Raw genomic sequence first — 16080 nt, forward strand, 5'->3', positions numbered from 1 at the left:
ATCTCAGTCCTGCAGCTCAGGTCGCCTCTTTGCAGCTTCTCGTCCCTTCGCTGTCATCCTGCAACTTCGGAGCCATTTGTCTGAATGTTTTCTGTATTCTTATGTGTGTGTTATCGCTCACAGCTGCCCAGAGAGAAAAAGAGAAATGAGTGTCGCTCTGATGGCAGTTTGGTTTTGTGAGACACCTGTAGGAAACCACAGAGGTAGTTCCTCGGAGCTGCTGAGGAGGAACTAAACGATCATTTCTTTCAGCCATCAGGATGTGAAATCTATAATGACACACGTAAAAACCAGAAAGACAGCGTGTTAGGAAAAAAAAAAAAAAAAAGCTTTAAAGTGTGTTTACAGAGAGAGTTACGCGAGGAGGGCGGGGTCAGGGTCGTGGAAGCGGAGCGGGGCGGGCGGTGCCTACACTCGCCCATGCCCCCTTTCGCCCTCCGCTCGCTGCGGGGGAAGAAGCGTGAACTTGAACGCAGCCTTCACTGCTCACAGAGCGAGTCCAGGCAGAGGCCAGCCAGTCTTATCAGTCCGTCCACCGCCGCTCAGGTTTCGGTCAACTTCTCGCTGAAGGAACAGCCGGGCGGATTTCTGGAGGGTTTTCTGGTTTGGAGCTGTTTGGGACCCTGAACGGTGCCGGACGCGGGACGCTCGACGCGATGTCCAGGCGCAAACTTGGCAGCAGACCGCAGCACCTGAGTGCAATTCAAGGTAAGAGCAGCGGTGTGTGTGTGGTGGTGGGGGGGGGGGGCACGTTGAAGCTGGACGTGTGTTTGTTCGTCAGGTAAAAGTGAAATAAATTCAGGTCACAGCTTTTGTTTCATTGTCAGTCTGCGCGCATGGTTTTGATGCGCGCTGGCACCAATCACCCAATAATGAATGAACGTGTTGTTGTTTTAATTTAAAAACACTTTTTCCATTGAGTGTTTTTTAATTATCTTCGTCCTCGGTAATCCAACGTGGATGTGTTTTAAGTCCCTCCTGTGGGCTTCACGGGCGAATATTTAAATAAGGAATCATGACTTCTTGTCATGTTTGTCCTGATGTGCGCTGTTACTGCAGTGGTGTTGATAGAGGAAGGACCGGTTTGCTGGCAAGCTCTCCTCACAGGCTACAGGTCCGAACACGATGATTAATATTTCCAAGGAAGACGATGATCAAGTTTCTCGGTCTGTCTGTGGGACAGTTTCCCCTCCACTGCCTCTCGGGCGCGCAACCAACCAGGTGGTTGAGTTTTTTGTTTTCATCATTTACGTGTAACATTCGGACACACTTAAATGATGTTGTTAATTAAAAAAACGAAACAAAACAAGCAAACAAAAAAAAAAACCCAAAACGATGAGTACAACAGTCCATTAAAAGTGTTTAGACATGAAGACAAAGATGCAGCCCAGGAAACAAGAGAGAGAAACTTCAACACCATTTTTGTTTTTACAGTTCTCTACTGGAGACCAGTGGTGCGTGTCTGCTGTGACCACAGGCCCTGACTCAATCCTGTGTGTGTGTGTGTGTGTGTGTGTGTGCGTGCGTGCGTGCGTGTGTGTGTGTGCGCGCGTGTGACCGCGCCTTGCAAGTCTGCACAAACAGCGCAGCCCTGAAACAGGAAAGGTGACATTTTTTCACAAACAACTGGCGAGATCCGACTTCAGACTGTACTGTCTGTACCTGTCCTGTATGTTAGCCCAGGCAGGTGGATCCAGTCCAGGCATCAAGGTGTGCCCATGACCCGCGTTGAGCAATAATAGTGTACTGACCTCCCCCCTCCTCGCGCCTCCTCCACCTCCTCCTCCTCCTCTACCTGAGAGAAAAGAGGCTTGGTTGAACTTGTGTCCACTGCCTCAACAACTCTCCCCCCGGTGCTCCTGTCTGCATGAATGCAACTCATTTCAGCTCCCTGCTCACCACAGAAGATTTGTCAGGTTGTTAAGGTTGAATCAGATGAGCTGCCCTCTCTCTCTCTACACACACGCGTGCACGCGCGCACACACACACACACACACACACACACACACACACACACACACACACACACACACAGGGGCTGCTCTTATCTCTAACACCTTCAGTCAGTTTTTTTTCTTCTCTTTTATTGCAATCCACTTCCTGTTGAGAAACTCCCGCTGCCTGTAGCCGGTAGCTGTAACTGTGAGTGAAAGGTGAGAAGCCTTGGTGGCATTAGTGCATCTTTTTAACATCAGTAATCTGTGGATTTTTGTTTTTCTCACGTTAGCTGTGGGGCGGTGATGCTCCTGCTGAGGTGGACAGTTGCACCCTTCGGCAGCAGCAGCAGCTGCAGCCTCGGTGAGAGCGAGCAGATCTGTTCTTGGGTGGTTAAAGGAAGTGGTCAGTATTGGCCTAGTTGCTCTAGAGCTCAACTGAAACTAGCACTCTCAATCAACACGCCTGTTTGTTGTTCCACTGAGGTCTAACAGTATTTGTGCCACTTTCGGTTGCTGATGTTTCAGAGTATGGTCAAAGACTTCTCGAGCAGATAACCCTGAGGTGCTCAGACTCTTCTTGTTGGAAGAAAATTGAACATTTAATGTCAAAGAGGATCAGGTTCAGTGTGGATTTCTCTCTCTGTTTTTGAGATCTGAATAAGCAGTCGTGTTAAAGTGACATTTGCCTCCCGAGGTGTTAAAGAAACTACTAACGTTTGTACAGAATGTGTCATATATCTACACTGAGTGGAAAAGATGATTTGCACCCAACTACAGAAAGAAATGGGTGAAAAGTACCGAGCGAAATCAGTTAATCTTCTGTTTGAACTGGAGCCTGACCAGTAAGCAGTTACCAATATCACATTTTCTGCAGTGGTTGGCAAAAAATCTATGAAAAGTTCAACAATCAAATTCACCATCTAAAATGTCTAAAACAGAAAAACTTCCATCAAAATGTAATAATTATAAATCACCTCAAGCATCTTTTCTTATCTTTTCTTTGATAAACTGAATAAACAGCTGATCTTAAAGAACAACACTGTTTTACTTTGTTTATATGTGGCGGACCCTGCCACCTCTCCATCTTCAAACAGTGTTCTGAGGACCTTATTGTCCTCTGAGAACAGCTTGTTTGTTCAGTTATGGAAAAGATAAATATTTCTGAGTTTTCCTAATTAATATTAAAAGGGTTTGAATTTTTTCTCCAAAACTACATAATGCACCTTTTTAAAGTTGTGTTTTCTGGGTTTTTATAGCTGCATTACAGTAAAGTGAGTTCTCCTTGTTCTTATACATCTTTACCTTCACCCACTGTTTTCATTATATCCACACTACTGATGATTTTATCAAAACTTAAATTGTGTGAGCATTTTGTGAAAGCACCAATTGTAATAGTAATCCATATTGATGTATTTGATTGGAAAACGTGATACTGGATTTTGTCACCCAACTTAAAGATTTATAAAGTGCTTCTGCGGACATTTCAGAACATTGAGATGTATATTGTGTTTCGCGATAAAGCCTAAAAACACTCTTATGAGACCATGTCGAAATGGAAGCTGTGAATTTTTGCTTGATTTTCTTTTGATGGCTTATTGATGAGTCAACAAATTGTTCAGCAGTCTGTTTTCAATACTGAAGTGCGATGGTGGAGTCGACTGATGTTTCTGATCTCTGTATCAGTTTCTCTGTTAAATTTGACGAGTTGACAATGAGACTTGGGGAAGATCAACTTTCTTATAGCTTGAACCTTTCTGAAGTAAAAAAAAAAAATTCCTGTGAGTCATTAAACTTTTTTTGTCATGTTCCTCAGATGTCACTGACATGGCGGATGGCGCCACTCCATCAGACGACCACCTTCCTCCTCCTCCTCCACAGGTCCGGGCCCCAGACGATGGTCGCGACCTCCTGACCTGCGGCCAGTGCAGCCGGGCCTTCCCGCTCGCCCACATCTTGGCATTCATCCAGCACAAACAGGGCGGCTGCCGCTCCCGAAACCAAGCCCCCAACGCCAACGCCACGCCCCCCTCACCTGCCAACCGCGCACAGCAGCGCGTCGCCAACGCCGAGCCGGGGCCGGGCTTCATCGAGCTAAGGAGAGGAAGGGCCGGCGGGGACCAGGCCTGGGGGGAGGAGCCCGGTGTGAGGGCGGAGCGAAACAAAGCAGGTGAGTGAAGAAGAAGAAGATGGCAGGTTGCTAATTAGTGACTCTGTTGTTTTGTTTTCCTTTTTTTTTTTTTTTTTCAACCGCACCTCCTCTTCATTTAACAACTGTCCCCCTCCTCTCCCCTCTCGAGTCCAGCTCATTAGCTAGCCGTTGCCATTAGCAGACCTGCGTGAGTTAGTGACGCACAGGCTAATTGCGTGGAAAGGATAGGCGTCAGGAGCGTTCAGAGGGCACCGAGGGTCCCCGAGGGCTCCACGCCGAGCAACTGAGCTCCAGAGCTGCTCCTCATGTCCCCGACTGTCAGTCTCTGAGGTCGAACGGCCAGGTAAACATGTTTCTCCCTCTCCACATCCTGGACAACGGAGACCAAAACCAACCTCCTCTAAAAAACCAGCTCAGGAGCACATTTCAGCGCCGATAAAGGCCATCGTAGAAGGATGTGATGGTGTTAGTCACGCGGCGCAGGATGAAATGGTCAGAGGGGTGGATGTGAGGCTGTGCGTGCAGCTCTCCTCGCTGTCATGACACTGTAATGGAGGACATTGCATCATGTGCAGCTCCTCCGCCATCTCCCACTGTTCTGCCCCAGGCCGAGCCACCTGAGCTCCTGGGAATCTCACACATCTTCTTCTTCCTCACCTTGTTTTCTCCACATTTTTATCCCTCTCTTCTCGGTCGGCCTTGAGTGCATCTCACATGAGCACAGATTTTCCTAAAGGTCTATCTGCTGCTTCTTGCTCTTCGTCTTCTTTCACGCATTTTCCGCCGCTGTTTTTAGAGAGGCGACGGTTGTGCCAAATAGAATACGTCACGGTGCGGGTCAATCAGCAATTCATGAATCCTCATTAAAATCCTTTTGAAGAATTCTCACTTCTAGTCGCGAAAACGCCGAGTTTGAGACGGAGGCTTGTGTTTTTTCAGATGCGTTTTGAAGGTCACGACTGCAGACTCGCAGGAGGTGCGAGTGCCCCTTCTGCATGCATTTTGAAACTCTCTCCTCTCTGCCATGTTACGCACACACACACACACACACACACACACACACGTTAGCAGTTCCTTCCTCTGTGTAACGCTCAGGGGACCGCCGCACACACCGTTTCCGCCTGTCCACAACCTCCCTCTTGTTTTTTTTCTATTTCAGTCTGTTTTTCATCTCTTTCGTCTCTCACTTAGACATCAGAGAGTGAGCCAGTTTGGTAATTTGGTGGCCGCAGGATTATACAACAAACCAAACACGAGGGGTGGGGGGGGCGCAAGAGCACGACGGCTTGTGAATAATGAAAAAGTGGATAAGTTTGGATTAAAGTTTTATCGTCAAATGGAGGCTGTTTGGAGTTCTTTTTTGAGCGCAGCTTTTAGTGTTTTTTGAAAAAAAAAATTATTTTATCTCGAAGTTTGAGGACAGTTTTAATTGGACGTGAGAGTAAGTGGAAGTCTTGTTGCTCGTGCGAGGGGAGGGAAAACCGAAGCTCGAGAGATGACTGAAAGTGAAAGAGCAGTTATCCCGCAAGCAGAAAGGCCCTCCATCTCTGCGAGGACGGAGGAGTAAAAAAAGGGGGGTAGAGAAAGGGAGAGGGATGGATTACTGAAGAGCCGCGTGCATCTGTCTCATTCCTTTTTATTTATTCTCCTTGTTTGTTTTTTTTCTCCCCTCCTCATCTCCAACATCCCCCCCCCTCCCTCCTTATTTCTTCCCCCCATCTTCAACACACTTTCGCTTTGCCCTCTTTCAATTTCTCGCCCCCCCCCCCCCCCCCCCCTCCTCCACTCACCCACCAACCCTCCATCGCCTCCCTCCCTCCTCTCTTTTCTCCTCCCTCTGCCTCCCAAGGGAAAAGAGATTCTGCCTGCTGCTCGTTAGTGCTCCCAGCCAATCTGCATTTTTAATTAGTAGTTATTGCTTCTGCTTAATATTCAAGTGCTACCCCGGGCCAAATGGGAATCCTTACAAAAAAAAAAAAAAAAAGAGAAGAAGAAGCGGCGAGGAGTGAGAGAGAGAGGGAGAAACCGGCTGGGTATTGTGTTTCACTCCAGGACCCTGAGACAAAAGCACCCCCCTCCGCCACCCCTCCGCCCCCCTCAGGGGAAAGATTTGGAAGGTTTTGGGGGGGAAGGTGGAGGGGTGAGGGAGAGTCGGGGTTGGAGGATGGGTCTCAAGTACAATCCAAAGGGGGTGACATATTTTCATGGTGTCTCTTGGCCCCCCGCACTACATTTATAATCTTTTTATCTCATTTTCTTTTTATCTCCTGAGCCCTGACCTACCTATCTCTCCCTCTCCCTCTCCCTCTCCCTCCACGTCTCCCTCCTCTCCTTTTTTCCTCTCACTCTTCACCCTATTTTTAAAAAAGAAGTATCTCAACTTCTCCTGGGTTTCCTCCTCGGGCTAGGTTAAAGGACATGAACACCACAGCTCCTCGCCGTCTCCAGACAGAGGGGAAGGGCGGGAGAGAAAGGGGGGGAAAAAGAGAAAGAAACAGTTGCTCTCTTTTTCATCTTCACTCTCCTCCCCCCCTCCAGTAAAATACAGAAGGATTTGACTTGAGGAAACATGAAAGAGGCTTATACCAGAGTCGGCTTTGAACCTCTCCAAAAAAGAAGGAGAGGAGAGAAAAAAAAAGAACTGTTTTCCCCCTCAATTTGGGGATCTTCTCTCCAATTTTGATTTATGCAGAAAGGCCTCATTTGTCAAGCAGGCTGAGTCAGTGCCTGATTTGCATAAAGCGTTCGTTTTCTACGTTCTGCTAATTAGCAATTTGCAGCTTAATTGGAGAGTGGCTCTCGGTTAGGAGACAAAGCTATCCACATATAAAAATATCTCCAGATGTACTTTCGGCGACATGACTCGCATCTCTGCTTTGAGTCGTACTTCTCCTCGTTTTGTTCCTCCTCACCTCGCTCTTTTCTTTGCCTTACGTCCATCTGAAGCCGCATCATTCCATCTGTGCAGCGTTCACAACTTTAAAGTGGCTATAATCAATATTTGTGCGCTAGCAGAGGCATCACATGACTCGAGGTCGCTCACAGTAATGAAACCACAGATAACAATCGCTCAACTCTTCGGTTCCCCTCAGCCGTACGGAGGTCTTGTAACTCATTGTTTTGATTCTAAACCGCATCTTTGCACTCACCTTTTGTCATTGTCATGTTAAGTGGGTGGCGGCTGTTCTGCAAAAAAAACCTCTGAACATGACATGTTGAATACACAACAGTGGACAGAGACAGTTGGGTCTAGTTGGTGACTTTAGGAATTGCTTAAGACCGAAATCAGAACCTAAATGATGGTGAATACTGACTTCCAATCCATCAGGTGGACACAAATAAATAAATAGCACAACAGCTGCTAGTATAGACAAATAGGTCAGCAAGGCTCGTGATGAATTATCTATGTTTAATTAAACACTAGTAGCAGAGGCGGATGTCTGATACATCCTGAAAAGTGTGCGCTGGTGACCAATGAGGGAAGGAAACGCAGTGACACACGTAGGTGTCTGCATCAGTGTTCCGCCTCTGTGGATGAACTCATGAGCTTTAAAACGAAGACTTGGTAGTGTGAATGTAGACTAAGGAGCATGTATCTGGCAGGGTCCTCCCTTAAGAGGTACCTTCAAATAAAAAAAGATGCAATTTCACATCTTTTTGGAGCAATATTACGACCATATTTGTGTTGAGAAAGCTTGCAAAGCAGATGATGAATAAACATGTCTCAAAATTCATTCTCAACTTGTTAAACACATGCTGAAGTCGGTATTTCCTCGTTGAAACGTCCAAATTCCGACTCCAAGCGTTCCAGGAGCGAGATGCCAAAAGGGAACTAAAAACATTTTTGGCTCGAGTACACAAAATTGAACCCTCAGCAGTTTAGCCTCGACATGCTATTAGGTTATTTAACAGCACTTTTATTTCTTGGAAACATGTCTGAACATTTCGTTCACTGTGACCTCTGACAGCTGCTCCCTCGTGGAGTCGGTGTAGACGGATCTGACCCGAGTTTACAAGTAGGAAATCTGATGTTGTGTGGCGTTCATTGTACTTTTTCAAGTAGGAAGTTTGCTCTCCACATGGACTTTACTTTGGTTCTGCTTATGATGAGTGGGAAAACCCTGGCTTCATGCCTGCTGGATGTGTGAAAAGGCAGCTAACAGCTTCAAAGATATTCAGAAGTTGTGTTTTCAGCTTGTTTCCAAACTAACCGATCATTAACGATCATTTGTTCTCTCCTCATGAAAAACAAGACATTTCAAAGTAAACTGACAACCATTAATCAAAACGTCTAACTCAGTTTGGTCTGTCTTTGTTTTCCAGTTTCTGACGAGCCCTCCTATTTCACCTGCCAGCAGTGTGAAGGCCTGTTCCCATCTGCCTGGGCGCTCCTGCAGCACGCCCAGCACACACACTCCTTCAGCATTTACCAGGAGGACGAGGAGGACGACGTCAGAGGAGGAGGAGGAAGAGGAGGACTCAAACAGCATAAGCCAGCTGCAGCCACTCTGGACCCTCGCCGCCTGAGCCAAGCTCTCGCCTCTGCCTTCCAGCCCTCCACCCTGCGCCTCAGTCGCTCCCGTCAGACACACACCACCTCCTCCTCCTCCTCCTCCTCCATTAACCTGCAGGCTCTGAACTTTTCAGTGCGGCTCAGGGAGCTCGCTGAGGGGAATGGCAACACCGCAGGCGGCTCTCCTGGAGGCCTGGCGCTGTCGCCGTCCTCTTCTCCGCCGGCAGCTTCTCCCTTTCCTCAGAACAGTGCCCTCCAGGCTGAGTTCCACTGCGAGCCGTGTGACCAGAGCTTCCAGTCCCTGCGCGCCCTGTCCACCCACCGCCGGACTCACGCCTGCGAGAGGCCCTATCACTGCGGCGTGTGCGGGGAGGCCTTCACCCAGAGCGGCCAGCTGGCCCGTCACATAAGGAGCCATCACAGGGTGGCTGGAGGTGCAGGAGGTGGATATGAGCTGGTGGAGATGGCGGTGATGGAGGAGGACGTAGGGAGGCAGGGGATGAGAGGGAGGTTTCAGATGCAGCCAGCTGGAATCATGGGGAAGGGAATGATTGGCACAGATGTGAGAGCTCAAGGCCCCTCCGAGCTGGACCTGACCCTGCCCAAACACCCCTCCATCGCTTCAGGCCTGGTGCTGCTGACCTCACAGGTGAGACCGTCAGACCAGGAGCTGCTGAGGCTGTACCAGCGCCAGAGAGAGGGGGGAGAAGGAGGGGAGGAGGAGGGAGAGGGGCAGGGGGAGCCTCAACACACCTCGCCCTGCGCCAGCCCCTCTGAGGGCTCGCTGGAGAGCGGAGAGACGGGCGGCAGTGGCGAGAGCGGCATCGCCAGCGGCAACTGCACGCCCAAACGTCCAGAGATGGGCGACAGGGTGCGAGGAGTCGCAGAGTGGGAGAATGAGAGAGGAGAGGTGATTGAGAGGGAGAACGAGTGGAGCTCGGTCAAAGTGAGCGAGGCCGTGCAGGAGTGGCAGAGGGAGAACGAGCGGAGGAGTGTAGGAGGAGCTGTCAGCAGCGGAGGAAACAACAGCAGCACCACGACCGGGTCAGGCGGCAAGAAGAAGAAAGACGAAGCGTGCGAGTACTGTGGTAAACAGTTCAGAAACAGCAGCAACCTGACTGTGCACCGCCGCAGCCACACAGGCGAGAGACCCTACCGCTGCGGCCTCTGCAACTACGCCTGTGCCCAGAGTTCAAAGTTAACGCGCCACATGAAGACCCACGGTGCCCAGGGGGCGAAGGCGTCCTTTCTGTGCCAGCTGTGTGCCGTGCCCTTCACCGTCTACGCCACGCTGGAGAAACACCTGAAGAAAGTCCACGGCCTGAGCCACGCCAGCGTTGGAGCGTACGCACAGGCCAGCGCCGCGGACACCCTTGCCGCCATCAAAGCGGAAGAAGCAGCAGTTGTGGTGAAAATGGAGGAGGACGAAGCCAGTTTGGATCAGATGGAATTGGAGAGAAAAGTGCAGAGAGATGTGGTGAAAAGCATGGAGGTGGAGGAGGGGCAGAGCCAAGCGGAGTACGCTGGGGACGTCGGGAGTCCAGCCACGGTAGGAGCACCTGAGAGCAACGCAGAAATGAGCTTGGCTTTGGCTTCCGCGCCGTGAGAGCTGCTCTCATCCACTAATTGACGTTGAAATGTTGCTGTATAGGATTTAACTTGCCCGCTCAAATTAAACAGAACTCGTCCCATCACTGAACTGACAGTCAAGTTAAACTGTAATCAAGTTTAAAGAAGAAGCTGAAGGAAGCAGCAGGCGGTCCCGTCCTCCCTGCCAGCACAGAGGCACCCAGCAGCCATCAAACGCTGTTCATGATTGTATGCAAAGCTGCCGGGTGAAACTAAGTGCCTACAGTTCTTTAGACCACAGAGCAAAAACAAGGCCATGACATTCAGCAGGGAGATTACCAGAGCTCTTGAACAGGAAGTAAACCGCCACAGTCCACACCGACACAGGAAACTGATCACCATGTTGCAGCGCAGGATGCAAAAGACGAGTGATTTATCTCTCTGGTGACCCTCTGGACAGATTATTAACTGTCAGATAACATAAAGGGGATTATATTGAATAAAAAAGGCATAGCAATAAAAAAAGTGATGTTAATATATTTTCAGCATCAGCAGATGGAGAGAGAGGTCCTACTGTGCTACCTAGCTGTTGCTGGTTTTCTTCTGGAGAAGACCTTTTAAGACTAGAGATGTTCGAACAGACACAGGGGTGAAACGAATCCAAACACCGTCTGCCTGCAGTTTCTCAGACTCTTCTTTTTAAAGGCGCTTGGTTGTCACAACACTTGTCACTTACCGTAATGTTTACAGGGCTCACGGGGCCTGGCAAAGGTTGTGCTCCTGACTTTGTGACAGTATGTATGGATGTTTTTTTTTGGTTCTTATTTTATAAATGTGAATAATGAGACTTAAAAGTCTCATCTACTGATGTTTTTCTTTTTCAGGATTAGTTTCTATGCATAAAAACAACTGCAATCTTTACCTACATGTGAAACGGGTGTGTATTATTTTCCTCTATTTGTATCTATTATTGTGACGGTAACTTCTCTCTTTCACTGTTTACATATGTAAAGTGCCCGACTGCTTGAAGCTTGTGCATGTTTTGCAGCCATTTTTTTGTTTTCTTTTGTTGTCTGTGTTTGAATTATTCCTTATTTATGGATGCTGCATGTTGGTGGTTGTGTAACGGAGAAAAAAAAAAAAAAAAGAAAGCTGTTCCACTGCTGAACTAAAGGGTTGAGATGTGACGGAGTAGCTGGTCGTTTGCTGGAGTTGTGTTGGAGGTGAGCACTTGGGTGAGTGAGTTGTGTGAATGTTTTTGTGTGTAGATACATATTGGAAAACATCCTCAGGTGACACCTCTACTTGAACCCTCTGTCCTGTGATCACGTGTCCACAGCAGGACTCCGTTGGTTGTAATATGGATAATATAACGATATTTTATTGAGACTTCATATCGTCTGTGTGTTGTACTGACCAGTCTGTTGCATTTGTTCTAATGCTAATCAAGAATCGGAAAACAATATTGTTGCCATATGAAGCATTTCGTCAAAAATGTTCTGATATTTGGTTTCGTCAGCCAGTCCTCGCATTTGTGCTTCTGAGGGGATTTCAAAATATCGTGTCAGGTGGTCACAGTACAAGAAATGTTCAACTTTGATACAATGGTACTTTAACAAATGACGCTCGATACCTCTTTCAATACCAAGGCAAAACGAAAAAAAAATTCTTGGCACACAAAAAAGGCTAAAAAACACACATCTGCGCAGCCTTAGGCTGAAAATGTGATTGTAGATCTGTTGCTGTTTTTATTAGCTTTGATGGATAATGTTGAATACTGTTGAATGTGGATGTTGTTGGCATTGCTTTAAAAACGTCAAAATATCGACACGCTTTACAAACTTAAATGGACAATATGTAAGAATTTTGTTAATAACATTCGCATATGAACGAAAATCATCAACAGGAAGAAACAAATAACAGTTATAACGTTATGTCATTTATTTATTGTTTTGTAGAGAAGTTAGCAAGCTAACCAGCAGGCTAACAAGCTAGCACCAGCGGTGTAAACGCCGACACACATCCGGTTTCTGAGCTACCAGTCCGAACTGCGAGCTGCACAGCTAACTGTGCTTACTAGCTAACGGCAGCTACAGTTAGAAGCACTTGGCGGTCACTCTGGTCAAATGCTGCTACTCTATTACTGTGTGTATGAGTCGAAGGGGCTCTGGGAAACTTTCTTGTCGTTACATTATGTTAGCCTACTCTATTTCTGAGCTAACATAAGCTGCTGTTGCACTCTGTTAGCGGAGCAGAAGGGGCATTAAACAACCCAAACAAATCATCATCCGCAGGCTTGTATACGCAACGGACAAAGACAGAGAAGGTCTATTTTTCTCATCATGCTCACATATGGCCGATAAAAAAGTGATTCATAAATGCGAACTGCTACAGATTGTTACATAGAGCCCCTTTAATATTTTGTGTCATACCATATTTCTTTAAGGCCATATTTCGCAGCCCTATGTGTCGTGTTTCTGACGGGGGATCATGTGTCAATGATGAGGATTAGGTTCAGAAAGACAAATGCAAGGACAAATAAAACAGGACAAAGTGGTCGAGTAGAGTGCTGCCGACTTTGTCGTGACTACTGTGATGACTCTGTGTTACCATAACTATGTCAGGGAAAAACAAATTCTTGTGTGTGTTGTGGACTGAATGATTCTGAGTGCAGTGTAACTGTTCAGGGATAATATTGTGTACATAGACTCTTGCTGTTGCTCTACTTATTATTGTTGTTGTTGTTGTTGTTGTTATTATTATTATTATTATTATTAATATTAACTGCCTCCACTTTTCCTAGCATCGTCTCCTTTTACGCTGGCTATTGTGAAGCTATACCGCTCTGCTGTCTTTGTAAACTCGACACCATTTTGTAATTGAGGAGCCTCAATAAAGAATTGAGGTGACATATTTTGTGTTGAGTCTTTTATCTCTCTTTCTCTCTCTCACATGTCTTTTTCTGCTTTTTTTTTTTTTGGTTATGTTATTATTCTGGTCCCAACAACAAAGCTTCTGAAACTATTTTTAAGCATCTCCTCTCACCAGGACGTTGTCTTAGTCAGTGTGGGTCGTTCCTCTGAGGACCACAGTCAGCGCTGAGTTATTAATTTTTAATGTGAGTGTTTGGATTAGGGACCCTCACTCCTTGTTTACATCCTTGTGATGTTACCGGCTTTGTCTGGAAAACACTGTAATGTAATTCCAGCGGGGTGTGAATGTGCGAGTGTGTGTGTGTGTGTGTTTGTGTGCTATATGTGGCATATGTAGATATGTCTGAATTGGTGTCAATCATCCTGCGGGTTGTGAGATGAGTGCAGCGAGCTGTGATGGGACACAGGCGACATGGGTTTCTCAGGATGCGAAATTAAGGCGGTGGGGAGGTGTTGGTGTGTGCGTGCGTGTGTGCGTGCATGAGGGGGGCAGTTTGGTTATTGTTTGTGGGCATGTTCGGAGGCAGAGTTGGGTGGGTTGGGAGTGTAAAGGGGTTGGGATAATTGCTGACTCCATTTTAAGGGCATAAAAACCTCTGCACCAGCATCTCTGGCCTTAACCCCACCCCCCAATGAAAATGATGTTCTATGATCCCTCTAGCTCATTAACAGCAGGTCTTTTAATGAGCTTTCAACAGGGTGGGGGCTGGGTAGATGAAGAGGAGGAGTGGGTTCGGATGGTGGAGGGTGATGGTGGTGGGGGGGTTATTGCACCAGATGCACACACGCCCACTTCTACCAATTACCATTGTGTTATAAAGAATAAGGAGGAAGTGGAGACAGAATCCCATCGGACGCAGATGAGTCCGTTTGTCCGTTTCTGTCCACAGAGACAGAGAAATAAACAAGGACAGTACAGGTGACAGGTAACATCCTGCACCTCTCCCTCTGTCTGTTGGGCGCCACAGCGAGCGCCATTTGGTGCTCGTATAGACCCAATTATGTAAGGTAAGGTGATACACGGCAGAACACAGCACAGCAGCCCCTACAGCAAGTGGATATCTTTTCCTTGTCCCCGACTGGCCTTTGTCTTCCTCGGTTCCACACCTCTCTGAGCCGCTGTCAAACCCTGCACAGGCCGGTGTCAGCGCCCAAACCAGCCAATCACAACATGAAGAGTTTATAATGTCAGCCAATAGGAGAGTGAGGCTGTGTGTTGGAGAGTGTTTTCTGACCCTGGGCGGTTGTGAGGTGGACTTTGAGTTCTAATGGTTGAGAGAAAGCTTTTGTTGGTGTGGAAGGTGAGGTCGCTGTAGGACAGAAACATAATCAGCAGAGGGTTTTAATGTTATACACACTTTGATAACTTTTTCTAAACACTCTTCACCTCTATAACAAGAAGATATATTCATCTAAGGTGGAGCATCTAACATTTTTGACATCATAACATTGCAACGCAGTTAGAATGTGCAAAGTCATAATGCTGTAAATAGACTTGCCTGAGCCTAATCGAATTGTTGACTTGTATCGTGTCATAATTCAATGTTTAAGCCACAGTGATAGATAACTACATAGAAAACTACATGTTAAATGGGAAGTTAAAACAAAGCATAGCTAAAAACCAAACCAAACTGGAAATTAGATAGCCACAGCTAGCCTCAACTTGTTCACAGAAATCAGTAACTATATTAATTTGATTTTTCGCACATGAATAAGGCAGGAGCTGAATCAAGTCAGGAAGAATCAAAATGGCCAAACTAGTCCTGCTAATAAACTAACTAACCTAATGTTAGCTTTGCAGAGCAACTACTAATCAAGTATTAAGGTGCAAATTAATTTATCATTTTAATTGAGTAAAGTTAGTTACAAACAGCTTTAAAAAGTCAAACCCTTTTTTCTCAACTTCACCTTTTGTGTAGGTTTCCTCTCTACTTTTGTACAATAGCCTTCTGTCCTGTTTTCTGACCTTATTGTAAACAGTGAATGCAGCAGTGTGTTTGTCCATATCCTCATGAGAATGTTAGAAATCCATACTGATATGAAGACAGACACGCATTTCAAAGCCACCTTCACATTTCAGGGGTTAATATCCACCGAGCACGCTACAAAAAGAAAGAAAAAAAACGCTGATAAAACCCTCAAATTCACACAAAAATGATGGTATGATGATGGTATCTACAGCCAGCAGTAACATTATTCCACATTATCATTACATTATTGATATTAAGCTATGAAGATAGAAATATTATGTTTTCGGTTTTCTCTTGAAAACAAGAGGATCAAATGAACAATAGCACAGTAAAATGCTGCTACAGTACAGGTATAGTCATGGATTACAATTTAAAACCCAGCTAAAGACATCAGGTGAGCAAACTTTAAGTCCTGCTGACTGGAGCGAAACATTTAAAGATCTTTTTACAGAGCCCTGTTTTTAATTTGTAAACTTCCAGAAATTAGATCAGATTTATTTGTATTTTTTCCAGTTTAAGTGTTTATGAGGAAAACAGAATAGGACCCAGGACTGAGCCTTGAGGAACACCACAATCCAGAGATTCAGACGAGGCCTCCACTGACAGGAACTGAGACTCTCCTATCTGGTAGAGAACCAGGGCTGACTCAGAGATAACCGCCCACTGTCTACAACATAATGTGGAGTCAAAAGCGCACCCAATCAGATCAGTCACCTGCATAATTTTTAAACCTAAAATTATGTTCAGCTCGACCTCATGGGTTCTCTTTATAGACACAAAGGGCTGCTTTCCTGGCAGTTCTGCCACAACGACAAATTCAGATTAAATTTAAGATGATTAGCTCTGAAAATGCTCACAACAAAGGGAATGTATGAGCTATATGTTTGCTTTCCTGTGGGGCAGGCCTGTGGCCATGAGAGGCTCTCACTAATGTATGAGGGGATCGTGCTTTATCATGGAAAAAGCCAATTAACTGGGAGTTTTTAATTACATTTCTCATGGTATACTG

The 16080-nt window shown here is 46.4% G+C and overlaps 1 protein-coding gene across 1 annotated transcript; it reads left to right on the top strand.

Moving 5' to 3' along the window:
* The first annotated feature begins 80 nt into the window (after positions 1–80).
* znf296 (zinc finger protein 296) lies at positions 81–13077 on the top strand. Its single transcript, XM_030404416.1, has 3 exons — positions 81–708; positions 3751–4104; positions 8410–13077. Exons 1-3 carry the CDS (start codon positions 657–659, stop codon positions 10203–10205), a joined length of 2202 nt encoding a protein of 733 aa, XP_030260276.1. The 5' UTR covers positions 81–656; the 3' UTR covers positions 10206–13077.
* Positions 13078–16080: the final 3003 nt, after the last annotated feature.

The sequence above is a fragment of the Sparus aurata genome, chromosome 2 (genome assembly GCF_900880675.1).
Source record: "Sparus aurata chromosome 2, fSpaAur1.1, whole genome shotgun sequence".
In the NCBI taxonomy this organism is placed as follows: domain Eukaryota; kingdom Metazoa; phylum Chordata; class Actinopteri; order Spariformes; family Sparidae; genus Sparus; species Sparus aurata.

What these genes read in the sequence shown, in the direction of transcription:
- znf296 (XM_030404416.1), top strand. Translation starts at nt 657, where the DNA reads ATGTCCAGGCGCAAACTTGGCAGCAGACCGCAGCACCTGAGTGCAATT. An exon ending in GCACCTGAGTGCAATTCAAG is followed by an intron (nt 709 to 3,750) that starts GTAAGAGCAGCG and finishes CATGTTCCTCAG; the next exon opens with ATGTCACTGACATGGCGGAT. An exon ending in GGCGGAGCGAAACAAAGCAG is followed by an intron (nt 4,105 to 8,409) that starts GTGAGTGAAGAA and finishes TTTGTTTTCCAG; the next exon opens with TTTCTGACGAGCCCTCCTAT.